The 27,128-nt window shown below is 39.1% G+C and overlaps 1 protein-coding gene across 1 annotated transcript; it reads left to right on the forward strand.

Moving 5' to 3' along the window:
• Positions 1 to 1,366: 1,366 nt before the first annotated feature.
• On the forward strand, positions 1,367 to 24,417 carry BNIP3L (BCL2 interacting protein 3 like). The gene is made up of 6 exons (XM_055300361.1): positions 1,367 to 1,546; positions 9,286 to 9,469; positions 14,181 to 14,253; positions 19,316 to 19,419; positions 19,552 to 19,701; positions 21,629 to 24,417. The coding sequence occupies exons 1-6, from the start codon at positions 1,447 to 1,449 to the stop codon at positions 21,675 to 21,677; spliced, it is 660 nt and encodes a 219-aa protein (XP_055156336.1). The 5' UTR covers positions 1,367 to 1,446; the 3' UTR covers positions 21,678 to 24,417.
• Positions 24,418 to 27,128: the final 2,711 nt, after the last annotated feature.

Here is a 27,128-nt window from a genome sequence, read left to right on the forward strand (position 1 = left end):
GCCACCTTCAGCCCAGGGTGTGATCCTGGAGACCTGGGATCGAGACCCACGTTGGGCTCCCTGCGTGGAGCCTGTTTCTCTCTGCCTGTGTCTCTGCCTCTCTCTCTGTGTCTCTAATAAATAAATAAAATCTTAAAAAATATTAATAAGGGATGCCTGGGTGGCTCAGTGGTTGAGCGTCTGCCTTTGGCCAGGGCATGATCCTGGAGATCCGGGATCGAGTCCCATGTGGGGCTCCCTGCGTGGAGCCTGCTTCTCCCTCTGCCTGTGTCTCTGCCTCTCTCTCTCTCTGATGAATAAATAAATAAAATCTTTAAAAAATTAGTAAATGTTGTTGGGTCAATTGATTACCCCAATTGGGAAGAATTGAAGTTAATTAGCTCACAACATATCAAAAATAAATTTCAGATGCATTTAGGGCCTAAATATAAAAATTAAGCCTACAAGAAGATCAGAAAAATCTATAAGGAACAGATTTGAAATCTTGGTGTGAGGGTGTTTCCCAGGTTACATGAAAATAATAGAGTTGGTTGCATGAAAATTTTGAACTTGTGCAGAGCGAAGCAAAGTTAAAAGACAAGTGACTGAGAGAAATGCATGCCGCTCAGACCAAGGAAAGGACAAAGACGTGGATATATGAAATAGGTGGAGTGTTGGCGATCATAAAGCGGTTTACTGTCACCCAGGTATGGGGAACATGGCTTCCCATGTCAAGCCCCAGAAATAGGCTGATGGGATTCAGGTGGTTATTCTCTTCTGTATGTTTTCCTGGAACTTTCCTTTTTTTTTTTTTTTTTTTGTTTTAAACAAGGATCACGTGTTACACGTGTAATTTAAAACTTATATATATAAAAAAAATCTTTAACAAGTAAAAATTCTGGCCTGCCTTACACTGTTCCCCGATCAGAGCATTCATGTATCGCCAGCTTTGCTTTAGGGTGTAGGACAGGGAGGCGCCGGGGATTTTGCTTCCTTTGTGTCACCAGGATACCTATCCCAGAAACGAGTCCTTCTGGACGTGGGAAAAGAAACGCCCCGGGATTGGCTAGGACGTGGTGGCGGAGATGCTGTAGGGGATGTGGGCGCCAACACGGAGCACCTACCTCCACGCCTCCTCATTACACATTTCTCCCTAACCTCTACCTCCGCGCCAGCCGCGTTGGTCACTCCACCAGGCCTGTACAGACGACACGCAAGAACTCATTCCCGGCGCGCGTGTCAGCGCGACTCCCGCGTCTCGCGGCCCGGAGCTCGCCCGGGAACGCCTCCTCCCCGCCCCGCCGCTTGTTGTGTTGTCATCACGTGGCCCGCGCGGGCCCTGACGTCAGAGGCGGGGGAGGGACTGCGCAGGCGCACAAAAGGGGGCGGGGGACTCGGCTTGTTGTGTTGCTGCCCGAGAACCAGAGACGGTCCTGCTGCGGCCGCGGCTCCTCCAGCAGCGCGACGATGTCGTCTCATTTAGTAGAGCAGCCGCCGCCCCCGCACAACAACAACAACAACTGCGAGGAGGGTGAACAGCCTTTGCCCCCGCCAGCCGGGCTCAACAGTGAGTGCTGGGCCGGGGGGGGGGGGGGGGCTCGGGGAAGAGGATGGGGGTGGAGGAGCTGCTCCGGCCGCCGCCGCCGCCGCCAGCTCCGCGCGGGGGGCGGGGGGAGAAGGCAGCTCATTGGCCAGCGCTGAGGATGTGCGGGTGACTGACAGCTCCCGTCACCTGTCAGGAGGAGGCGCTCCAGTCTTCCTCGGGCCCCGTCTCCCCTCCGTCCTGGGGTCTCGGTGGGGGCGCTGCTTGGGTTCGAGCTGGAGCGGGCAGGTGGGTGGGAGGGGAAGGGGGGCGAGCCGCTCCCACCTGTGGTGGGCCCCTGGGCAGAGCCAATCGGAGCGCCGGGGGGGCGGGCCTTGGGGCGCGCGGAGCGGGGTGGGCGGAGCGGGCGGTGGAGGGGACGTGGGCAGGGATGGGGACGTGCAGCGGGGACGCTGGGGGATGGACGCGGGCGGCGGGCCTAGGGAAGGGGGCGGCCGGGGGACGCGCGGGAGGTCAGGTGTGCGGCGGTGCTCAGGCCCGGCCGACCCCAGCTCTCCCGCTCGCCCTTCCCCAAGGGCTCGGAACCTGAGCCCTCCTGTTCCCTTCCTTTGTTAACCACAGGCGGGTCAGGAAAATCATTTGGTAATTTGGTGGTCACTTGTATCGCGTTGCGGGGGCGGGGGGGGGTGTCAGGCGACTCTGCTACTTTTTTTTTTTTTTGAGAGTTGGCCCAAGTGAGGTTTTTTTTTTTTTTTTTTTTTTTTTTGCTTTGTTTTTGAAACGATGGAGTTGTGTACCCTGAAAACCTTTTGTGAACAGCCTCTTGACCGGTCCAAGATAGCATAAATCATGGAATCTGGGGCAATGAATATTCAGGAACGGGATTAAAACCACATTGATCCCGTCGGGCTCTTGGAAGTTAATGTGCAGTATTTGAGTTACGACCAACTCCAGTTGCTCATCATAACATTCTGGTGCTCAGACATCTTGTCCATAAGGTTTTTCCCAGTTGTCTTGAAAGCTCAGTCTGCAAAGATTCTTGCCTAACCTTTCTGTAATTGACCTCGTGAAAGAGGCAGTTGGGACAGTTAGCAGATGGCTAGATGAAATCGTTTAAAAATCATTTGGATGCTTAAATAGCATTCAAAGGCATTGCAACCTCCTTCGTAAGAAGGAGGTGTTCCAACATGGCCTAAAAATTATTTTAGAGAGAAGAGTTCCTGTCCCCACAAGATGGGGTTAGAATTTGAGGGTTTTTTTTTTTTTTAAGATTTTATTTATTTATTCATCAGAGACACAGAGACACTGGCAGAGGGAGAAGCAGGCTCCCTGCAGGGGAACCTGATGCAGGACTTGGTCCCTCCCGAGGACCCGGGGATCACACCCTGAGCTGAAGGCAGAGGCTCAACCACTGAGCCACCCAGAATTTGAGTATTTCAAGATGTTTAAGGTTCATTGTTTGTTGCTACTGTACCATCTTTTGATGGGTGACTTTCTTAGATGTTGAGTTTTTGAAACTCAAGTGTCTTTTTTATGTTCTGGAATGTAAGATGTTATTTCCCACAGTAAGGATTAATTTATGTATCTTCAAAGGCTATTTGCTTCATCTGTTAATGTGCAATTAAAACAGTACTTACCCGTTTTTAGCATACTCTTTTAGAAGCATAGAATTTTTTAGAATGGGAAGAGACTTTAGAGGTAGCTTGTCTCTGTTATTTACTGGTAAAGAGAACAAGAGAAAAGTGTGTTGTCCATGTTCACAGCAGGCTGGGATCTAGAGCTGAGATTTTTTTTTTTTTTACTTTCAAAAGATCTAGTGTACTTTTCAGGACACGGTCAGTAGCTCAGAATCTCCTGGTTAAGTGTGTTTCCTATTCCCTCAGTATGTTATTTTACCTAATGTACAGAGGTGATCTGCCTATCTGGCTCTTTTTACTTGAGTAAAAAGTACTGTTTACTTGTACTCACTGTTTTCCTGCAGTACTTACAAGTTAGCTATTTGGTTGGTATGATTACATGATTGCACAGGAAAAAAAAAGGAATTTTAGTTTCCTTTGACCATTTAACGAAAACAGCAACAAATGGGATTTGTTGAGCTGTATGTGATGTTTATCTCTGTGTCTGACAGACCTGTGAAGTATTTGATGTTTTTGGCCAATCAGTTGCTGCTACGTTTATATTAGCTCTTAACAAAAGTGGAAGAACACTCAGTCTCTGTGTGATATCAAAATGTTGCTTTGGGAAATCTGGATAGATATAAAGTATTTTATTTTGGGTAGGGTGAGCTTTGAAAAGTTACTGAAAAGCTTTTAGGCAGTGCCATATTTAATTTCTCCCCTTTAGCCTTTTATTCTGTTTGTTTGGTTGGTTCCCCCCCCCCCCCACCCCAGTTCATTATACAACAGTGGTTCAAACAAAACAAGAAGCTTTCCTGATTCCTTCAAGTGATTTTTGGGCACTGGGCAAAACAACTTATTCAGACATCTAATACTACCCAAATTGCTGATAAGTTGAAGTTCTTTGTTGGGTAAAGTTGCACAACTGTGAAACACAGGAGATGAACTCATTGTACAGATTATCTGTGGTTTGGGATTTTTCTTCAGTTCAGGAGTCAAAACAGAGTTTTAACAGCAAATTATGGAAATATTTGGAATAGTGAAATATTTTTCTGAGTTTTTAATTTAACTTAATTTTTTTTTTTTTTTTAGTTCACCATTGTAGGGGAACTGTTCACTTTCCTTACAAATCAGTAGACAAATATCTGAACTACTGGCAAAGTTAAAATGATGTTTTTTCAGTTTCCAGTCTTAGTTTTATTCTTGAGAAAGCTATCAAGTTACTTAAGAATATTTGTATAGGGCATTAATGCTATATAATCCTGTAGGTAATAAAAAAAAATCAAGGCAGTAGTAAAATTCTTATTATTTAATGTAGGAAGTACAGACTTTTTTTCTTTTCTTTTTTCCTTTTTAAAACATCTTCAACCATGATTACTTGGCTTCCCCAGTATGGTGAGAAGGCTTTTAAGGCTATGGCATGTGAAACTTCATTGCTTCATGATACTGTTTTTGAATGCCTAAGTTACTGGGTGTAAGTATCCACTTGTGCAAAACGACCAACTTCTTCTTCTTTTTTTTTTTTTTTTTTTAAAAAAGAATGTCAGTGACTGTTCTTGGTCTGGATTGGAGCATCAGGTGCTTGAAATAAAATAAAGGCTTTGAGGAAAGAATATAAGACATAATGAAATGTGTTATCCTGGTTAGGAGAAGAGTTACACATGGGACCTTGGAAAGTTGTAGGAAAAAATGAGAGACTCTTCTTCCTTCTTTCTCTTCCTCTATCCCTCAGCTCTCCCACTCCCCTTCTTGCAAGAGGATTAAACTAGTGATTATAAAACTATACAGAGTATATACAACATACAGTCATGAATATAATCACAATTACTGGACCAACCTTCACGATGTGCTATATTACAAAATGTGGAAGTGTGAATCTCTTAGCAATTTTGACTCTCTTACCAATTCTTAAAGACTTAAACTAGAAAATGTCTCATGTATTGTATATATATAGATTCTGGCATAAAAACACTTTTCACTTTGTAAGTCATCTTTTAATGTAACAGGTAGAGGGCACCTGGGTGGCTCCGTGGTTGAATGTCTGCCTTTGGCTCAGGTCATGATCCCGGGGTCCTGTGATCAAGTGCCCCATCAGGCTCCCCGTAGGAAGCCTGCTTCTCCCTCTACCTGTATCTCTGCTTCGCTCTCTGTGTCTCTCATCAATAAGTATATTAAAATCTTTAAGGGAGAGGGCACCTGGGTGTCTCAGTGGTTGAGTGTCTGCCTTTGACTCAGGTTGTGATCTCAGGATCCTGTGATCAGCTCCCACATCAGGCTCTCCGTAGGGAGCCTGCTTCTCCCTCTGCCTTTTTGCCTCTCTCTGTTTCTCATGAATAAATAAATAAATAAAATCTTTTAAAATAACATATAACAGGAAGAGCCTGCCATTTCTCATTTTAAAGCCTAATTATTAGGAGGGAAATTTACTCAGATTTTTTTCTACTCTGTATTGCTTGAACAGCACAATCCTCATATCTTGTCTTGTTTCCTTTCCAAGTAGAAGGGGACTTTGTGAGATTTGATAGAGTTAGAACATTAAGAAATTCTGAAGCTGTAAATCAGGAATGAAGTAGGTAATGAAAAGCATGTGTAGTCCATCTCTTGAGGAAGACAAGTCCCCCCCCCCCCAGTGTAGTCAAAAGATGAAACTTTTAATATCTGTGTGAATAACTTTCTCTGCAATAATGTTTATTTCCATAGATGATCTATCTGGAAGAGAATTGTTAGGGGAATTATACCTTTTTAGGTGTCTTTTTTTTTTTTAAGATTTTATTTATGTATTCATGAGAGACACAAAGAGAGAGAGACAGAGTCATAGGCAGAGCCAGACTGGATCCTGGGACTCTGGGATCACGACCTGAGCCAAAGGCAGACGCTCAACCACTGAGCCACCCAGGCCTCCCCTTTTTAGGTGTCTTAATGCATATTGTCAAATTATCCTCCATTGAAGACCTGATTGTAGTAACATAATATTAGAAATAGTTTGTGTAATGGTTAACCATTGACATTTGGATAATGGTTAAACTATGGCATATCCTTATGTTGAGATGCAAAGCAATTTAAAAGAATAAAGTACGATAATATACATTAACATTGAAAGACATTTATAAGTTGTTAGGGAAGAAGCACTTCTTACAGAAAAATATGTATAATACAATTCAATTTTTTGTAAACAGCATAAAACTGAATATATTTAATTGAAAAAGCTCTGAAAGTTTACATATGAATCTCTTAAAAGTGGATTTCTTTGGGAGTAGGAATAGGAGATTGAGAGGAAAGGTATTTGTACTTTACATGGGTTTATTTTCAAGAAACACATTTTCGCAACAAGAAAAATTTCTTTAAAACCAAAGAGTATAATAGCAGGTAATATGTAGCATTTACCATGTACTAGTGACCTTCCTTATTCTTCTCCATGCTGAATTCATTTCAACCTTCTAACAACCTTATGAAGTGGATATAATTATTATCCCCAAGTTACAGACAAGAAAACTGTTAAGGGGTTAAGTAACCTGTCTAGGCTGTAAGTCATAGAGTGGGAGTTGGCCTTCCGTCTGTGCTCTTAATCACCGTATTAATATGTGCCAGATTAATATTGTCTGCCTTAAGTAGAAATGCCCTCAATTATGCTGAATGTAAAGCCAGTCACAGAGATCACTTTTACTAAGCTTTTCCAAGTTATGTCTTCTCAAGTCCCTGAGGTGATGATTGCTCATATATTTTTAATGCAGAAAGTAGAATTTAGATACTGGTCTGGAAGTCCTTCAAAAAAGTAAGGTCTGGAAAAGCTGATACTGTTACAGTGGGTTTTCTCTTTGATCAGCTACTCGAAGTGAACATGAATAATATTTTTGGGAAGACTGGCTTCCCCAGAGACCCATCAGGGAACTCCTGGTTCCTTAGTTCTTCTACTCAGAGCAGCTCAGGTCTTTTGTTTGTTTTATTTTGCACTTTGGGCCTTTGTACAAGAAGAACAGATTTGCTGGTTTAAAAAGAGCTTGAAAATTCTAGAAAACACTATGAGTACGAAAAAAATTGATTATATACCTCTTTCTTTTTCTGTCTTTCCAGTTAAAATGCTTGTAGAACTCTAAATTTAGGGATGCTTTTGGCATATTTCTTATATACTCCAGGGACACTCCAATTTACTTAGTTAAATTACCTTTAGTGTTAAAAATCTGTCTTAGCTTTGCTAGTTGAATTTGTTAATCCCTTTTAAGTTCTGTCTTGTGTGTGTCCATTTTTGTGTATAGAATGAGGTCACACAGATGTCCTACAACTGTGTTGGTTGGCAGCACAGTCCCAGAGATTTGGTGGCAGTTATGGGACTGTGACACCCACTGGAACTGCCTTTGAGGGAAAGGAAGGAAAGGGTAACCTCATTTTTATTTAGCAAACACTGTTCTAAGTATTTGACAAATATAAACTTGTTTAACTAGTGGGTAGCTGAATATCTCCTGCCTACTGGGCACTTTACCTATGTCCTATGTTTAATCCTCAGAGCAGCTCTGAGAGGTAGAGGTCTGTATTTTTATATCTGTTTAACAAATGAGAATACTGAAGCTCAGACAGGCAGAGAGTAGGTGGTGGAGTCAGTTTTCCAGCCAGGTCTGCCTTTGAGCTTTTCCTTTATATGAGGATGATGTTGAGTTCACTTTGGATCTAGAATAGTCTTTACCTCATTGAGAGTGCATTTAGGGTTTGAGCCTCTCTGGGTGGTTTTTCTGATTTACTGGTGGAGGGCTGTTCAGTCACAAAACTCTACACTTCTCTTGAGAGTTTGGAGGAATGGCCCTCCCAAACTGCTCGGTGATATTTTCTAAAACAAAATTTGTTGTAAGGAATGGAAATTATGAAGAAAATCCTCCACTGTCTTTGTTGTGAAGTTGGTCTGGTGGCTACTATTATCAATTTTTATTAAAATTAAAGCACCCTAAAAAAAAAAAAAAGCACCTTAATGTGATCAGCAAACTCATTGAGCCAGTAAGAAATATTCAAGAGCTATCCAAATTACCAGGGCCACATCCCCTTTTCTGTGGCTCCACCCTCTTTGACTGTTGGCCTGAGAAAACCTGTCTCCTGTACAGATGTGTAGTTTCTCCCCCCAAACCAACAAGGCTTAATGAAACCTAGGAAATAGGAAGTCGTGGGAGAGAAGAAAGGACAAATCTACAAGGTATGGCTAGTGCATAAGGGAGAGTATAGAAACGAGGTGAGGGGATCCCTGGGTGGTGCAGCGGTTTGGCGCCTGCCTTTGGCCCAGGGCGCGATCCTGGAGACCCGGGATCGAATCCCACCTCGGGCTCCCGGTGCATGGAGCCTGCTTCTCCCTCTGCCTATGTCTCTGCCTCTCTCTCTTTCTCTCTCTGTGACTATCATAAATAAATAAAAATTTAAAAAAAATTAAAAAAAAAAAAGAAACGAGGTGAGGTATAAAGGAATGGAAGAAGCTAATTTGTGGGATAGAGAGAAAGCTTTTTTCAGAATTTTTGGTGTTATACCTGGATTTAATTAAGAGCATTTAAAAATAAATAAATAAATAAAATTAAGAGCATTAATTTTGTGCTGCACATTTGTACACAAATGGAAAATTTTATGATTGAATTTAAGTTCTATAGGAGATTGTCAATTGTGCTAATTAGGACAATTGTTAACTTCTTTAGATATTTTTTTATAAAGTTTCTAAGCCATTGGTTTATTTCATCTGGGGAGGATACAACTAACTAGCTGAAGTAGACTGTGAGAAAAATAGGTATATATTATTTTAAACATATGTATGTTTAAAATATTAAGGATAAGTAGTAATAAAGTAACCATTTATTTTTTGAAAAGCACTCTCAAAGTTTTCAGTGATATAAACTAAGCTTTAACTAGAGAGAAAATTGGCTGAAAGGCACATTTCTAAGATCCTCGTTGTAGAGTTCCAGCTTCTTCTAAATTGGTTGATTGCGTGAGCCACTTCAGGAAGAGAAACTATATGTATTTTTAGACTTCTGTTGCTCCTTATTTATTTTCTTCGGAATACTCTTGGATTTGCTTTGAGGCGAGACAGAACTCTTATCAGAATTCACCACATTCGCATCTGTGCGCACATGACAGAGTTTGGTTCTGCTGTGGTTAACTTAAGCTATCTGACTTGTCCAACAGGTTCCTGGGTGGAGCTACCCATGAACAGCAGCAATGGCAATGATAATGGCAATGGGAAAAATGGGGGGCTAGAACATGTACCTTCCTCATCCTCTATCCACAATGGAGACATGGAGAAGATTCTTTTGGATGCACAGCATGAATCAGGCCAGAGTAGTTCAAGAGCCAGTTCTCACTGTGACAGGTAAGTGAGATCCATACAGATGGGTTATAAGGTTAATTCTCACCAAAAAAAAAAAAAAAAAAAAAAATCTGGTTTCATTCTAATTTGACAAAATAGGACTCCTGGGACGCCTGGGTGGCTCAGTGGTTGAGTGTCTGCCTTCTGCCCAGGGCGTGATCCTGGAGACCCAGGATCAAGTCCCACATCGGGCTCCCTGCTTGGAGCCTACTTCTCCCTCTGCCTGTGTCTCTGCCTCTCTCTCTCTTTGTCTCTTATGAATAAATAAATAAAATCTTTTTTTAAAAAAAGGACTCTTGATTTACTGCAGCATGTATATTTAAATCAGATAGCTAATTGGCAAATATTTGAGTGCCTGGTGTTTTTCCCTAGATTAAATCAATTTCCTTATTTAGATTGTATCATTTTTTGATGTTTATCAGTTTAAAAGTCAATGGCATAAATGTTTACTTGTAGAATTAATGAGCTTTCTCCAATTTTCCTTTGTGACCCTGTTTCACAGATCACATTCTGTCAGTTATCTCTTATGTATCTGTCCCCCCTTCCAGACGATGAGGCTCCAAAAGGCATGTTGCATCTCTTTTGTACCCTTGACAGTCATGGTACTGGTGTGTAGCAGACCCTCAGTAACATGTTTGAGTCATAGGAACTGGTGATTGATTCAAGTTACAGCAGTATTTGTATGGTGTATGCAGACCGCGCAAGGTCTGCAAAGATAGCTAATTTGGAAGACCATCCTGTTTCTTCAGCAGAACCTTATTTTCAGACCTCATTTTTCTACTTTTGACTTGGGGAAAGTAATTCCATTGATGAAGGGCTGCTTTTGGTGAAAGAGTAAGGATACAGTGATATGTATGAGTGGAATAAAACCGAATTGCTCATTTGTTTTTCAGTGTAAGCTTTTTTTTTTTCTTGAGGGATAGGTGTTAAATACATGGTGGTATACCTGACACTTCTTAGTCTGATGACAGCCATACTGTTAGCACTATGGGATAAAGGATGATCTGGTTAATTAAGAGTTAACTGACATTAGTCATGTAGAAAATGCAGATGCATAAGGAAAAAGACTAAGGAAACACTTAAAAATGTATACTAAAAATAAAAGTGATTATCCCTAAGAGATGGAATTATGGATATTTTTCTTCTGAATATTTTTGTACTTTGTAAAAATTGCATATATAGCATATTTTATTTGTCAGAATAAATTTAAAAAGAGAAACAGAAGTTCGGTCATGTCTGAAGTTCCTGGATATCTTATAATCCAGTGATGTTACCAAGGAAGCAGAAGATTGGTTTGCTGGCTCTAGCACACTGTGCACCCCCACCATCCCATCTCATCCCTGCCTTTGTCCCTGTGCTTCTTAGTACCCTGGGATGGCTCTTGTTCTAAGCAGAAGCAGAGCAGATGGCTCTTTGCTGAACAGCTTGCCATTGATTCCAGTTGCAACAGCATTCGTCTGTCTTTCAGAATGAAGTTTATATTATATTACATTTTTATTTTGAGACTTGTAATAGGTTTCTGAAGTTTTCTGCTTGTTCTAGGCCTCTTTATGAGGCTCTTACTATGCATTCAAGTACAAGACCCTTGAGCATTGGTATCAGTGTGTCTCTTAACCTGTTGTTCACTTGCTATTGTCATTGAGCAGAGAAAAAGTCACCTGCTTGCTTTTCTGGTCATCTCTTTTCATTCCTGGTTAGTAGTTATACTTGTGATCAAATATGAATTTACCTTCCCGTGACCACATTTAAGTTAGGTTTCTAAACACCTGAAGCGAGGCGTGGCATGTGCTTTTGAACATTTTCCTGTCCCTCACTTTATGTATGTTTAGGATTTGGCTTCCTGGTCATTTTTCAGAGAGGGCTTTTGACTCCAACTCAGTAATACTCTCCTGTGCTAACACATCTTAACATTTTAAAATGTCTTCAAAATTCATATCATTTGGATGGGCATGCATCTCCATATCTGACGTCGTTGAGAAATGTTTTTTGTAGGTGGAAACATTTTAGGATTGTTGGATATTCATCCCAAGGCTAGTTTATATATACAGTGACCCTTGAATGATATGGGTCTGAGCTGCACAGTCATGTGGATTTTTTTTCCGTAAAGCACAGTACTGTATGGTAAATGTCGTTTCTTTCCCTTAAGGGTTTTTTTTTTTTTTTATTACATTTTTTCCCTCTAGCCTACTTTATTGTAGGAATACATACAAGATATGTGTAAATTGACTATGTTATCTGTCAGGCTTCTTGTCAAAAGTAGTAGGTTATTAGTAATTAAGTTTTGGGGGAGTCAGAAGTTGTACACAGATTTTTGACTGTGCTGGGTAGGGTTGGCACCCTGCATTGTTCAAGGGTCAACCATATTTTCAATTTAAAAATTATTCCAGAGATATATTTCCATCATATCCCCTATGTGTTTTGTTTTGCATTTTACCCTGTTGCAGGAGTTCTCAGCCTACACACTAGATACACTCAGGGAGCTTTTAAAAATACCAGCGCACAGGCCACATCCCTAGAGATTCTTAGTCTGTTGTCAGGGGTGGGTTAGAGGTATTAGGATATTTTAAAAGCTCCCTGGCTAATTCTAACATGAGCCAGGGTTGAAACTCTAATGCATTCCCAATTGTTAGAAGTAGTAAACCGTTTACCAGTGAAATGTTTAGTATTTCTCTGAGTGAGATTGGTGCCAGTGATAAATAAGAATAGAAGTAGAGCAGTGCATCTGTAGGGTTCTTGACCATGTCATTCTACTGCCCTGACCTGCTCCTGGCTATGTGAGGCTGGCCCTTAACTTGATCTCTGGCTGTGAACGAAACAGTGATACATGAGCATAACGACCGTAAACTGAGGACAAGAGTGCCTCCTTCCACGTGGTTCCTGTGCTCTCGCCTGAGATTTCTACCTCAAGAAAAAATTTTCTAAATATGCTAATGTATTTATATGATACAGAACCAGCTTCTCTCTTTTGCTATCCCGATTTGGGGCTCTTGTATGTCAGTTAGAATAGTCTGAGGCCCCTAGGCTGAATCAGTCTGACACATTTTGGATGATCTTATTTATTTTAGAGTCTGTCTCTACATCATCTCTATATGTTAACATTGTACATGTACTCTTGATAGCTTTAACAGATAACATCTACTCCTTTAAACCAGTTAAGCCTGGAGCATTTTCATCCCTCCTTTGGTCTTAGATTTTGGCAGGGTGGGGTGTGTAGTGGAAAATCTAATTACCTACTGTGATTACACAAGAAATCATTAATAACATTAAACATAGAACTTAGCATGTTGTATTCATCTATCACATCAAGTGTATTTCGGAGCATGTGTTCTTCTCTAAAAGTTTATCTGTAAGTTATCACTTCTGGGAATATATCTTATACTTTTCATTGAAGGTCTTGTATTCATATATGAGCTTATATAATAACTCTGAAATATTTCAAAGCAGATATTTCTGAAATAAGTAGAATAGTGGTTCTGGTCTCCAGTACTCCATTACATTCCTAAAAATTACTAGGACCCCCAAAGATCTTTTGTTTATGTGTTTATTTTTATATTTAACTATACTAGAGATTAAACAAAATTTAAAAATACGATTCATTCAACAGTAATGAACCCATTACATTTCAGTATAAGTAACTTTTTGAAATGAAAAATAACCTTTTCATAACCAAAAAAAAATTTGAACTAGCAGCATTATTTTACATTTTTACAAATCTGTCTAACTTAATAAATAACAGCTAGATTCTCATTTGCTTTTGCATTCAGTCTGTAGTGATAAAACACATCATGTAGCCTTTAGAAAATTTCACTGTACGTAGAATAAGAATGACAGATATGACAGTAAGAATGAAAAAGGCAAATAAATCATAATAGTATCATGAAAACAGTTTAAACCATGAAGACCCTTTGAAAGAGTGTTGGGGGAAGGTGTTTGAGAATATGTGATCGCAGGTTGACCCTGGAGCTGGACTTGGGCAATTAGAGGCTCCCCATCCCCTCCTTTGTCCTTGGAATGTGCGTTCCGCTTGCCTTCCCTGCTCCCAGAAGCTGCCTCAAGAATACAGCTTTGAGACAGCAATGTGGTGTTGAGACTTTTTGAATGGTATATGTGACTAAACTCAATTAAGGCCTTTCTATAAACTTCTAAGATTTGGCAGGCTTGTGTGGTCTGCTCACCTTAATGTCACTCCAAGACAAGCCTTGTCTATAAGTTCCCTTGCTCTTTAAAGCTGCCACCTACCACCCTGGAATGGTCTGCCTCTTTCCCTCTCGTTGCGCCCTCTTAAAGGGGCCGGTTTCAGATTATACCCAGAAAGCTCAGGAGGCTGGCAACCAGCTGGACTCTCAAAAAAACTGCTTTCACATTTTAAGACTCGCTGATGATGAATTATTTAATGATGAAAGAACTTTGAGGAAAAAAAAAACCCAACTAGGTTTCTGAATTTGAAGATCATTGTACCTCTTTATTGGAAAAAGAGTAAAAATAAGAAAATTTATCCTTGCAAAGGAATTTATCACCATCGTAAAATTCCAGAACATTTTGGGAATAAGAGTGCTCAATTTCATTTTTTCTTTAGGGTCAAGATAATACTTTTTGATTTGCTGCTTTTTCAAAGGCATACTACTGTAGCTTTCAATTTTCTAATTTCCAGTGGAGGTTAATTTACTTGACAAAATGAGAATTAAAACTAATGGTTAAATTCTTTCTCTTCTAGCCCTTCCCCACAAGAAGATGGGCAGATTATGTTTGATGTGGAGATGCACACCAGCAGGGACCATAGCTCTCAGGTATGTGTGTGCACACACAGATGGTGTGTGTATGTGCGCGCACATGCAGATGGTGTGTCTGTGCTTGTTTTTCTAATGTACACTAGATAATTAGGAAAAGAGTGAGCTTCTAAATAAGTATGTTTTACTAAAGTAAAGAATAAGAAGACTTTAAAAAGTAGTTTGAAGCTGTTTTCAGTTTCTGATTGTGGAATTTACTTAGGATGATACAGCCCTTATTGTACTCCTTTGCGCCTGAGAGGTTAGGGCCCTATCACTCTAAAAGAATTGGAAAATTCTTGTCTATGATATTTCATTCCAGTATCCCAGGCTAGTTTCTTGAGTTTATAAATAGCTGAACAGATATTTCATTTAAGCTCACAAGATGAATGAAAAGGAAAGTTGTAGAACCCAGCATGAAAACTTTCTATGCATCTAAAATCAAAACAGTGACTTGAGACAAATTTCAACAGCTAGAGATAAAATTCATCTAAATTTTACAGGGTTCCTTAAAGAAGATAAATGTAGCTTACTAGGAGTTGACATTGTTAATAAAATGGATGGATAATAGTATTAAAAGCCTACAATATGGTTAATATTCTGAAATTTATGATAAGTAAGTACTTGTAGTTAACTATTTATTTTAAAGATTTTATTTATTTATTTGTGAGAGAGAGAGAGAGAGAGAGGCAGAGACACAGGCAGAGGGAGAAGCAGGCTCCATGCAGGGAGCCCGACGTGCGACTTGATTCCAGGTCTCCAGGATCACGCCCTGAGCTGAAGGCAGATGCATAACCGCTGAGCCACCCAGGCGTCCCTGTAGTTAACAATTTAGAATGCTCATGGCCAGCCCTTGACTTTAGTGATGTGTCAGCTCACCTAAAAGTGCCAGAGTGCAAATTCATGAGGACAAGAACTGTTGCCTTTTTCTACTGAGTTCATGTGCTAGCAGAGTATTTGTTAAAGGAGTGTTTAAATGCGTTCAGACAGAAACTTTGTTCTGTGGGGTTTGCTCTATACAATGTCCTGTTCTGCCTTCGCACTAGAAATATTGTGCATAATATTTTGGGTCCACCCAGTATTTTTTCTGTTTCATGAGGCTGCACAGTTCCTCCCTGCTTTTCCCATATTCTGCTTATACTGTTCTCTGAAACCTAGAAAATCTACAGATTGAATATAAATTTATTTAATGATGAGCTTTGTATCATAGAGGAGGCTCACGTGTATGGAGATGTTCTGACTGCTGTTGAATTGCTGACTGATGTATGTTGGTTTTGCCATGTGCATAAGCTGTAACTAGTGAAGAAGAAAATACATAGTTTCCATGGCAAAAGTGTACTAAGGAATTCCAGGGAAGAGAAATGAAATTAATTCTTTGTTATAGTCTTCCCTTAGGAAGATGTCCTCAATTCATACTGCCCTTTGTACACACAAGTTGAAAATCTAAATTAGCATTCTTTTGAATGTGTTTTGAGGAACAATTTGCTTAATGGGAAGCTCCTCCATGTGATAGTTCTGAAGTCAAGTTAAGTGGAAATAATACAGTCCCTGGGCTCCTTCACCCTGCTCCCCCCGCCCTGCCAGTAGCTACAGCACATAGCACATTAAAGGCTCTGACAATCTCTGTAGTAGAATAATCTGTTTAGTATATGCGCTGCCGAAGTGAGCACAGGAATAATCTGTTTAAACCAAGTGTTGCCCAAGCTTATTTGATCTTAGACCTCCCTCCCTTTCCACACATACTTTTTCCCCTAACAACCTAATGGAATACTTAGATGTGCTATCCTGATTCATGGAGTGGCAGTGAACAATTAGCCTTAACTGATGATTGAATTTAAATGGAATCGTAGTGCTGACTGCATCCATCCTAGAATTCCAGAAGAATTTGTGAAATTCAGGAGAGAAAATGTAAAATGTTTGGCTTCCATGTTGGATTATGGTCGTATTGCTAGTGTGGTCCCAATTCAGAAACCGGTACCTAAAGGAATGTTAGTTATCATCAACGTTGTTGGTAAGCGATATTAACAAAGCAGTCCATTTAAACACAGTTAAGTCTTTGGAAAAGCAGTCTTAAGTCCTTTAAGAAAAATATGTTTTTTAGAGTAAGACTTTTAATAAGAGAGAAATCCATAGTGTGATTTATTTAAACCTTCAAAAAGGGCTTCTCCCTCTGCCTGTGTCTCTGTCTCTCTGTCTGTCTCTCTCATGAATAAATAAATAAATCTATAAAAATAAATAAATAAATAAATAAAAATTAACATTAGGGTTTGGGAGAGTGGATATTTTTCTTAAATGAGAAGCAAATTTAGGATTACCAAACAGAAGCATTTACCACAGGACTCTGTCATGGGACTTATTCTTACCGAACATTTTTACATATGTCTATACAAGGAATATAGGACATTTTCAGCCTTTTCTGAGAGAAGGAAGGAAAGACACTAATATATATTAGATATATTTTAGATGCTAAATTTATTTTTAAAAAAGGTTAAAAGGTTTTTCCCACTTTCAGTGTTTTCAGTCTAGTGAAAGAGGTGATATTAGCTCCAAGAACAAATAGAAGTGGGGCTTTGTCTTCATTTAATTACTAATCTGAGATCACAAGGCCAGTGGATGATAGAGCCAGGATCGAAACCAGGGCTGTCTGAGCATGTAGCCCCTGTGCCATCTACTAAAATAAGTTGGTGCACGGGATTGATTTCAGGAGAGCTCCCAAGGTCATGAGAATGAACTAAGATGTTCCTGGTGAGTTACAGTATGAGGAAGCCTAAGGTGTGATACATTTAGGAAAGGATCATTCAGACTATACTTTTATGACCATAGTCCTCAAGAGCCTCCGTTTTAAGGCACTAAATAGACTTTGGAGGTCTCTTGAAGTCATTTTTGCAGTGTGTTTCTGGGACTGAAGAGGCCAACACAGTGTTGGATATCACTGTCACTGATAGAGACTGAAAATGACCTACCATTTCCCCCTTGTAAAACTGGGGTTTATCTGTCCATGGACCCTATTCTGTGCATAGCCACACATAGAGACCTAGAGAACTTGACGTGGACCAGGGAAGGAAAATGTAAGTGCTTTGAAGGTAGGGGACAGAGAACAGGCTAAAATGATCAGACTCTTTAGATGTAGGTGTAGAGAAAGGGTTATTGATTTAATTAAAAGCATGAATCTTATTTAATTAGATTAAGTGCATTTTTACCATATTAAGTGCATTTTTCTCAGGATTGGAAGGTAATTTAAAACCTGAAACTGGTAAATTTAAGATTAATAATGGGAAGCACACAGCAGTAGTAAATGAGGATAGCGTAGGATTCTTGGTTTTAAAGGTAAGCATTCTAAACTGATTTGGGGAATTTGTTTTTTACGAGTAGTCCAAAGATAACTTTGCTTCACTCAACTGAGAGAAAGTGACATTGTCTTAAAAAAAAAAAAATTAGAACATAAAATCTTATTACATTTTCATCCTCTTGGAAAATAGGAAATATTAACTTGTTCACAATTTTAAACCTCGGTCTTTGAGCAGTTTTGAGGAGAGGCATGTGAGGCCACAGTTGGAAACTAAGCAGAAGTGACATGTAGTGTGATGAATATAGTTAGATATTGTATGTACACAAACTGATTTATAAGTAAATTTTAACAACCTATTGTTTTTTTATTTAGGATGTTTTCAGATGTAATCCACAAAGAGCCAACTCATGATTCTGAGTAATCTCAATACCCAATGGAAAAAGCTTAATCCTAAAGGCTACATTGTGTCATTCAGTGGAATTTGCCAAGTCTGACAGAACTAAATAAGAATGATACTACCAGAGTAGCGAAAATCCACAGGGATTTTACTTTCGGTTTGATAGTCTCTAGATACAGAGTAGCCCCTTTTACTCTCTGAACTGCCTTCCTGGGGCACCTAGCTCATAGAGAACTAGCCCTGTCAAAAAGAATCACATGGCTGTATCAAGCCCTGCATTTCATAGTTATCTATGGAAAAGAATGAAACCTTTGGTCAAAGAAGGAATCCTATTCAAACAAAGTAACAGATCAAAACAATTCTTAGCTTTGAGATCCTTGGGTTTGAGGTCCTAGCATCACATTCCTTAAAGCTGAGTGAATATTGCTGTTATTTTTTAGAAACACCTCATTCCTGTGGGTTCTCGTAAAAGAGAAGCTATTATTGGGAATTTTGCTTGTTCTCACCCTGAAACTGTAGGTTATCATTAGCAAGAATAAGGACCTCTTTGTCATTTATCTGATGTAAAAAATGTCAAATTCTAAGTCAGTATAAAGTAAATGATTCCAAAAATTTTTAGCTTAAGTGGTTTTGAATAAACTTTGGGAAATGTTTACATAGTGATTTGCCTAAAAAAATATAATCTCCTTCCAGGCAGTAAAACAACGCTTAGGAGTTGGGTGCTCTTGAGACGGTTTGCCCAGGTTTAAATATTGGCCCTGTCTCTTACTATTTACTGAACCTCAGGCACTGAATTTCTCTTCATTTCCTCATCTGTAAAGTGGAATATTAATAATTTTCATTTTTATAGTGTTGTTGCAGGTAAAAATTAATGCATGTTAGGTGCTTAGAATGATGCTTTTCTCTTGATGAATGATTAATAAATACTATTATTATTTATTACCCCATCATATCTCCTACTTGTTTTCTTATCACTTTATATTGGTTAGCATGTACTTTTGGAGATTTTTTTTTTTAATGAAAATTTTTAAGTGCAAACAAAAGTAAAGAGACTATTGCAGAGGGCCTCTGTGTAAGCATCACCCAGATGCAACAGTTATTAATACTCTCCACATTTTAGTTACCATTGCAGGCCAAAGTACACATTTTTTAGGTTCACATCCTTTGCTTAGATAGAACAACAATGAAGCCCACTCAGGTTCCTTTTAAGATAGTGAACGCCCTGATCACAAATCCTTTGGTCAGCCTTTTTAGAAAACTGGCGTGTTTCTTACATAAAAATTGCTGACACACAACCTTAGAGTTTTCCTACATTTTCTGTCTAGATTTGTCTTTAGTAGTAGGAACAGTTGGTCTTCCTTTTTTTTCTTTTTTAAAGTCGTAATTCTTCTTTGCAGTCAGAAGAAGAAGCTGCAGAAGGAGAGAAAGAAGTTGATGCTTTGAAGAAAAGTGTAGACTGGGTGTCCGACTGGTCCAGTAGACCTGAAAACATTCCACCTAAGTAAGTCCTTGCACGTGTCTCCTCGGTGGACACAAAGGGTGCCGTTCCCACTCATAGGCTGTCGACCTGCTTGGTCCCAGGAAGTTCTCAGCAAGTGCAATTCTGATCCATCCTTTGCCTTTCTTCCCCCAGGGAGTTCCACTTCAGACATCCCAAACGCTCCGTCTCTTTAAGCATGAGGAAAAGTGGGGCCATGAAGAAAGGGGGTATTTTCTCCGCAGAATTCCTTAAGGTGTTCATTCCGTCTCTCTTCCTCTCTCATGTTTTGGCTTTGGGGCTAGGGTAAGTACTGGTGGACTCCTGACGGGTTTTTCTTTCCTTTCATTCCCCTGTTCTGTTTCCACATGTAAGGGATATGCATGAAACAGTTTGTATTGTTTTGCTTTTAATGTTTTAGTGCAAATAGGGAGAGCTTAAAAGAGTTGTTGAAGCTGATACACTGTTGTTATACTGGTAAGCATTTTTAACAGTGGAGTTTGATTTTTCTTATTTGAAAATAAGTTGTTCAGATTAATCCTCTCAGTGATCATCTTTAGGTGGGCTCTTCCATGCTTGATTTTTCCTTTTGTGTTTTATTCTTGTTTATAATTACTCAAGATTAGCTGTTTTATTTTTATTTATTTTTCTCTTTTTTATTTAAATTCGATTTAGTTAACATATAGTGTATTATTAGTTTCAGGGGTAGAATTTAGTGATTCATCAGGATTAACTAAGTTTTTTCTCTAATACACTTTTTAAAATATTTTATTTATTTATTCATGAGGGACACACAGAGAGAGGTGGAGACATAGGCAGAAGGAGAAGCAGGCTTCTCACAGGGAGCTCAATGTGAGACTCAATCCCAGACCCCAGGATCATGCCGTGAGCTGAAGGTGGACACTCAATGGCTGAGCCACCCAGGCATCCCAAGATTAGCTAAGTTTTAAAGTAAACAAACCTTTAAGTATATAAATTTGAGGTTGATTTGAACATTTTTTCCCCCAGATGGGAAAATACACTGTTTTATTGAATAGTCTTTGAGTGAAACTGGTAGGTTGGTTTGGGATCCTGTTTTTTTTCTTTGTAGCATTTTCATTTATTCTTCTAAAGGTGACCCCACATTTACCTGTAACTGATGAATTTTTCTGGCATGTCTTTTAAATTCTTTATTCTCTTGATGGAACAATTGAGGAAACCCATTTTTATAAGATTTTAGGAGTTAAATACTAGGTGTTATTTTTTTTTTAAAGACTAAGCATGTGCAAAGAGTCATTTTCTCTTATAATATGCAAAAGCTATGTGACCCCTTTCTTCCCCTGTAGAGAGCTCAGCATATGGGAGAGAGATTTATAGTCATAAATGTGGAAACATACACATGACTTTCCCATAGACTCCTTTTGTCTTTCTGGGTACTTGATCTATTTTTGTGATGGTGAAGGCTGTGATCACAAACAGCAGAGTGGATGGAAGGGGTTTGTGGAGGCAGGGAGCGGGTGAGTATTGAATGGGGTTGGTGTGAGGGCAGGCAGGGGGAGGAGTTTAAATGCCCCTTCAGTATTGACTGCAGGTAGTTCATTTGCCCTCAAGGACTTGCTTTTTATACCTCGAGTATCTTTTCCTTTCATGAGTCTTCAGATCTTCTCACTTGCTGGAATAAGTATTGTTATAGATGAATGTAGAAAAAAAGGATTTGAGAAAGTTGGTTTTAATGACACTGGGTGTGGGACTAGCTTCCTATTTGCTTTACCTTTCCTTCTGTTTATGTTATTTAAGAAAAATACTTGCGTGGCATGGAAGAGTAATATTAGGCCTTCATCCTAAAGAGTTAGATGGTTAGTTAAGAGCCTACTATAAAGCACTGGCAGCTTTGTAATTTGGCATGTTACTGTATTTTGTATGTGAAATATCAGTAGAACTTTCTGCCCACTCTAAGGGAGCATCTCAAAGGAAGTTGGCTGTGCTTTGTTCTTTGGAGGGATGTGTTCTCTCTGGTTTTACTTTGTCTGATCACAGCTCCTATACTGTCCAGTCCTGCCTAATGAGTAAACATAATTACATGAAACCAGTTTGGCTGGCTGGTGACTTGTTTTAAGTAAGTCAGCAGTGATTTCAGGGTGTTAGGGAACTGTGCGCATATACCTTTAGAGTTGTTAGGTACAGTTCAGCCTGCGGACAGCTGGTATGCAGCCGTTGAAACCAATGAGACACGTTGCACTCTGTTTCCTTTCAGCATCTATATTGGAAAGCGACTGAGCACACCTTCTGCCAGCACCTACTGAAGGAAAGGAAAGAACAGCCCCGGAAAAGCGTGTGACCTGTGAAGTGGTGTATTGTCACAGTAGTTTATTTGAACTTGAGACCATTGTAAGCATGACCCAACCTACCACCCTATTTTTACATATCCAAGTTCTAGTAACTCTCCAATCCAGTATTTTATTCAAACTCTGTTGAGGCATTTTACTAACCTCATTCCCTTTTTGGCCTGTAAGACACTTTAGAATTTCCTAACAGAGTTTACCGTTATTTAGAAATTTGCAAGGGCTTCTTTTCCGCAAATGCCACCAGCAGATTATAATTTTGTCAACAATGCTATTGTCTCCTTTTAGTGCCACCAGACTTAGACCTGCATCGTTCATGGTATAAATTTTACTCTTGCAAGATGACTACCATCTCTCTCTTAAAATGAGATAAGGTTAGCAAATGATAGAACAGCTTTCTCATTACTGGTTTTTTTTTTTTCCAAGACAAAGCAAGCTTCCTTAAGCTTGAATTTATAGTTGTTTAAAAAGAAAACAAACAAAATAAGACACAAGAAAAAAAATATCCTGGGCAATAAAAAATTATTTTAAACAAGCTTTGGAGCCACTTTTTGTCTAAACAGCCTCCTAATGGCGCCTTTTAATTTATAGGAGGCGGGCTACATAAGTGATGGGTATGAAGCAGAATAAGAACTAAACTACATCAGCAGATTTTAATTCTAGTATGTTGTAATGCTGTCTTTTCTATGGTGTAAAATCTTTATTTCTCCTAAGGAACGTCTCAGGCCTAGAAACATATGAAATTGCTTTGGGTATTTGTGTGTGTTTGTATTTTTACGTTCATATTAGCTTTAGCTGCATGTGAATTTTTCATGACTTTAAGTTTTGTTTTTTTGTTTTAATTCTTAAGAAGGGGCTTTGGAATGAGTTCCAATTTGTGTTATAAATACAGGCTTCTTGTTTTAGGAAGCCCCGCTTATACTCTGAAGCCTTTAAACTCTGAAGATAATTGTTTCAGAGTGATTCCAAGCCCTTATGCAACTTTGAAAAACAGACTTGGGTTGTGGAAACAGTTGACAAAGTTCTAAAAAGATGCCATTTATTTTCTTTGGATTGCTCCCTTTTTAATGTTTACCTGCACAAGCTTCCCAAGGTGGTGCCCGCAACCGTGCGGGCACCGGTCATGTTCTCCGGGGCCGTCTGATCAGTCGTGTTCGACTCCTGCAGTTCCAGAGTGCTCGGCAGCTTCCTTCAATAATAGACTGTTTCTGTTCTGTTTGTTCATTTTTAAAATGTGAAGCTTTAGGACCAAACTGTTAGAAAACAGCAGAATTATCAGTTATTCTAAGTAGATTTGATGGATTTTGGAACACCTAGCATGGCTCTGAAGGGGATACTATTATATGTTTTATATATAAATAATTACTGTTTATGATATAGACATTACTATTGACTAGAGAACCATTGTTAATTTTAAAACTGGCCATCTATTCATTAAATAAAGCACATCAGATATGCCTTGGATAAGAACACTGGCAACCAGCTTTGCCAGTTTGCAGAAACTAACTCTGTTGTCTTTCACATCAAGTTTTGTAAAATGGATGTGTTATAGTGAAAAATAATCTACAGGTTAAACAAAAAAAAGTTAATTTCTGACTATCTTTTTTCAAGAATATAGCTGGTTATCTTTAAGAAAGATGATATATCCAAAATAGTTTTCTGAATTATTTTATGTTTTCTTTCTAGCACTTGATGTCTAAATGATTTTAGATCTCTTTTTATTATATCTTGTTTCTATCTTATTCTCAAACCTGGTAACACTTGATTTGCCTTCTGTAATCTATTTATTTCAAGTGTTCATATTTGGATTTCTTTGGAAAGAAAGTGAATCTGATGGCCCACTGATTTTGAAAAGCCTGAGTAAAATTGGAAAGGCTGATAAAGTTGAAAGAACTAAACTGTTAAACTGCTAAATATGCAACTAGTATTACAGTTGGTATCCTGGAGGGAAAAGTTAAATTAACCTTAAAAATAAGAGCAACTTTTTTACTGGCAACACATTGCCCTCTTTTGAACTACAGTAGCAATTCTATCAGTAGTATGGTTGAACTTGGGTATATTTATGATTTTTTTTCAACATTGGAAATAAATTTAGTTCTTCCCTTTTTCTTAAAATATCTGTGAAATTTTGGACTATTACTTAAAACATGAGTACATGATCACAGTAAAACTTCTCCTAAGATGAAATCATGCAGTATTTATTGATAGCCCTAACGTATGGAATACATGTTTATGCTCCTACCCAGATTTGTGTTGAACAGAAACAGATTGCATGATTGGAAAGGAGACTTCAACAATTAATAGTTGACATTTTAAGATTAATGTTTTAAAGCTTTACACCTGTTTACAATTTGGGGGACGAAAAGGCAGGCTTCATTTTTCTTGATTGATGAAAACTGGCTAAAAATATTTGTAAATAAAATCATGAGCAAAACTGCACAAACTTGCACATTGAAAAGTGCAACAAGTTATTTTGCAGTAAAAGTATTTACTATTCTAAAAAGTGAAAATTGAAGACTTAGCCAGTCGGATGCATTTCTAAGTGAACCAGTTGTTGAAATTATTGGAATTAACTGAGCCAAAGTGATTATGCATTCTTCATCTATTTAGTTAGCACTTTGTATCATTATATACAGTTTACAAGACATGTATAACTTGTAGCTATAAACATTTTGTGCCATTAAAGCTCTCACAAAACTTTTTCTGTCAGCATATCTTTTTATGTCACGTGCGTTGCGTGGGAGTTTAGGGACGAGGCCTCACCTGCCCACACAGAAGTTTTCCATTACTAAGTTCCTCAAATACATGAGGGCCTATCAGTGTGCCAAGTGCATGGCAGTGAATCCTATTCCTGACTCCCAAGTTCCCTGCTTGCAGAGAAACCGTCACTACACAATATTAATCATTTATCAGAGAAGCGTGTGTGAAATATGATGGGGCCAAATTATTTAGAACTTTTGTTCTGCCAGATGGCATCAGGATATTTTTCACAGAAGAGGTGATATATTGAAAGATGAGTAAGTGTCCAACAAGTGCAAAAGGGAATCAAAGAGTGTGCCTGTAAGGAAATGGCAGAAACCGGCACATGAAAAATATATTCTGGAAAGAACAGGAAGGTCATTGTGGCTGGAAAATAGGAGGGTAGAGAGGAAATTGAAGGTATAGTTTAGTGTTGAACCAAGGTGAGATTTATATGCTCCTCTGGAAGTTGATCATGTATCATACAGTTAGCAAGATGCCTTTGAGGGTTTAAATGCAGGAAAGTGACTGAGGACTGAAGTTTTGGATGGTCCTGAAAGAGGAAGGAGAGGAGTACCTGAAGCAAGATCGGTTGATGGTCTTGGTAAGGAATAGGGCCTGCCCTAGGGTTAAGCCCAGGGCTGGGAAAGGGGGGCCAGGGTGGATATGAATATCTGAGGAAAAAACCCAAGTAAGTGGTAAAGATGATTTAGAGAGGAAGAAGGCATGTGTATCCCCCCACCTGCCCCCACTTTTTTTTTCCTCTAGGTATCTATTGATGCTATTAACTGAGAAATGGAGGAAAGGAGAAATGGAGTGGTGGGGGGAGAGAAAGATGACTTCAATTTTGAATACACTGAACCCGGTTGGAACCTAACAAGTAGGCACTATTTATATAGCACTAGAACTCAGGAGAAAGGTCTGGAATGGAAATACATGGAGACACACTTGCATGTGTATTATATACAATTTGAAGATTTGACCAAGAGGAAAGAAGAAAGCAGTGAAGTCCAGCTTTTGAAGATTGAGCAGAAGAGAAACTTAAACAGGTGAGTGATGTAGTTTGATAGGAAGAACCCCACCCCCGCCCTGCCCAAAAGGAAAAGAGGTGACCAATCCTGTCAGACTTAGTGGTTAAGGAGGTGGATTGAAGGTGAATTGAAAACAACCTTTTGATTTGGGTTGTTGAATCACGGAGCATTTTCTGTAGGAGCAAATGAGGGATCCCAGGTAAGATTGTATTGGGTCAGTGAAAGACAAGTAAGAAGGTACTGGCTTTTCTCAGTACATCTGGAGATGAAGAAAAGGAAGGGAAGAGTTCTCAGAGGAGACGTGGTAGGATGTTTGCTTGAGTCAGGTATAAAGATAGTAGATCTGTAGGCTAACAGAAGAACACAAAGGGAAATACTAAAGGCACAAGGGAGCAGAAAAATACTGGAGTAAGACCCTGAAGGGATATATGTTAAGGACTCCGAGGGGAGATTGACCTTGAAAAGGGAGAGAAGGACTTTTGGAGCCATTATACAAACCCAAATGTTCATGATAGGAAGTGGAGAGGTAGGCAAGGAAGGGTCAAGAGAGGCCAATTAGCGAAGGAGTGAGAAGTTGAGGAAATCCAAGTCTGATAGACTGTTCTCTCTGTAAAGATGAGGTCTTTGAATACAAAGATGGTGTAGATGCTGAAGGAAGATGGGATTGTTCTCCATCAGTATCTCTTGATCTGAAAGGGGAGTGGAACCAAAGCTGAGATTCTTGAAGCCTTGTAATTGCTCCTGCCATTATTCTTCAGTATAAGCCAAAGCATCAGTCCAGTCAACCCAGACTAGGTTCCCACTTTTCAGCCTAGTTGACTTGAAGCTTTTGAGCTTCAGCTGCCTTAGATTGGACTAAGTGATCTCTTGGGACCTTTCTTTCTTTCTTTTTTTTTTTTTTTTTTTTTAAGATTTTATTTATCCATTCATGAGAGAGACAGAGGGGCAGAGACACAAACAGAGGGAGAAGCATGCTCACTGCCAGGAGCCTGATGTGGGACTCTATTCCAGGACCCCAGGATCACGACCTGAGCCAAAGGCAGACGTTCAACCACTGAACCACCCGGGCGTTCCTCTTGGGACCTTTAATTCTGTCATTGCTACTAGTAAACCACAATCTAAAAAGTAGGATTGAGAATGGCTGAATTAGGTATAGACATTCTAGAATCTTAGAAGTAATACCTTATATTTGGTAGTAGAACAAGAATGTTTGTTTATTCTAAATGCCTCCTTTATGCCTTTTGTTAAACAGACCAAGATAACCAGAATTCAGGGAAAAAGCTATAAATTCTAAGTTTAGGTAAGCTAACATTACAAATCCAAATGAATAATCCTCAATACACTGTTAAGCCCCATTTGTGACATTTTAACTTTTAGGTGTTTTAGCCCTGAAATGATTTTTGTACTTCTGCTCCATGAGGGGTAGAAGTTCAAAGTATTAACCACTTTTGTAGACTAATAATAAAATTTAGTGAAATCCTTGTTTAGAATGTGAAGAGCAGTTTGTAAAGATGCACATGTCCTCTGCTTCATTTATTATTGTTTCCTACTTTCGAATGGTAGAAATACAAATACCAAGGTCATGAAATGAGCCAGTTAATTCAGGTGAAGGTGAAAAGTTCTGACAAAGTTTTTATTTCTG

Source organism: Nyctereutes procyonoides, unplaced genomic scaffold (assembly GCF_905146905.1).
Source record: "Nyctereutes procyonoides isolate TBG_1078 unplaced genomic scaffold, NYPRO_anot_genome, whole genome shotgun sequence".
Lineage (NCBI taxonomy): Eukaryota > Metazoa > Chordata > Mammalia > Carnivora > Canidae > Nyctereutes > Nyctereutes procyonoides.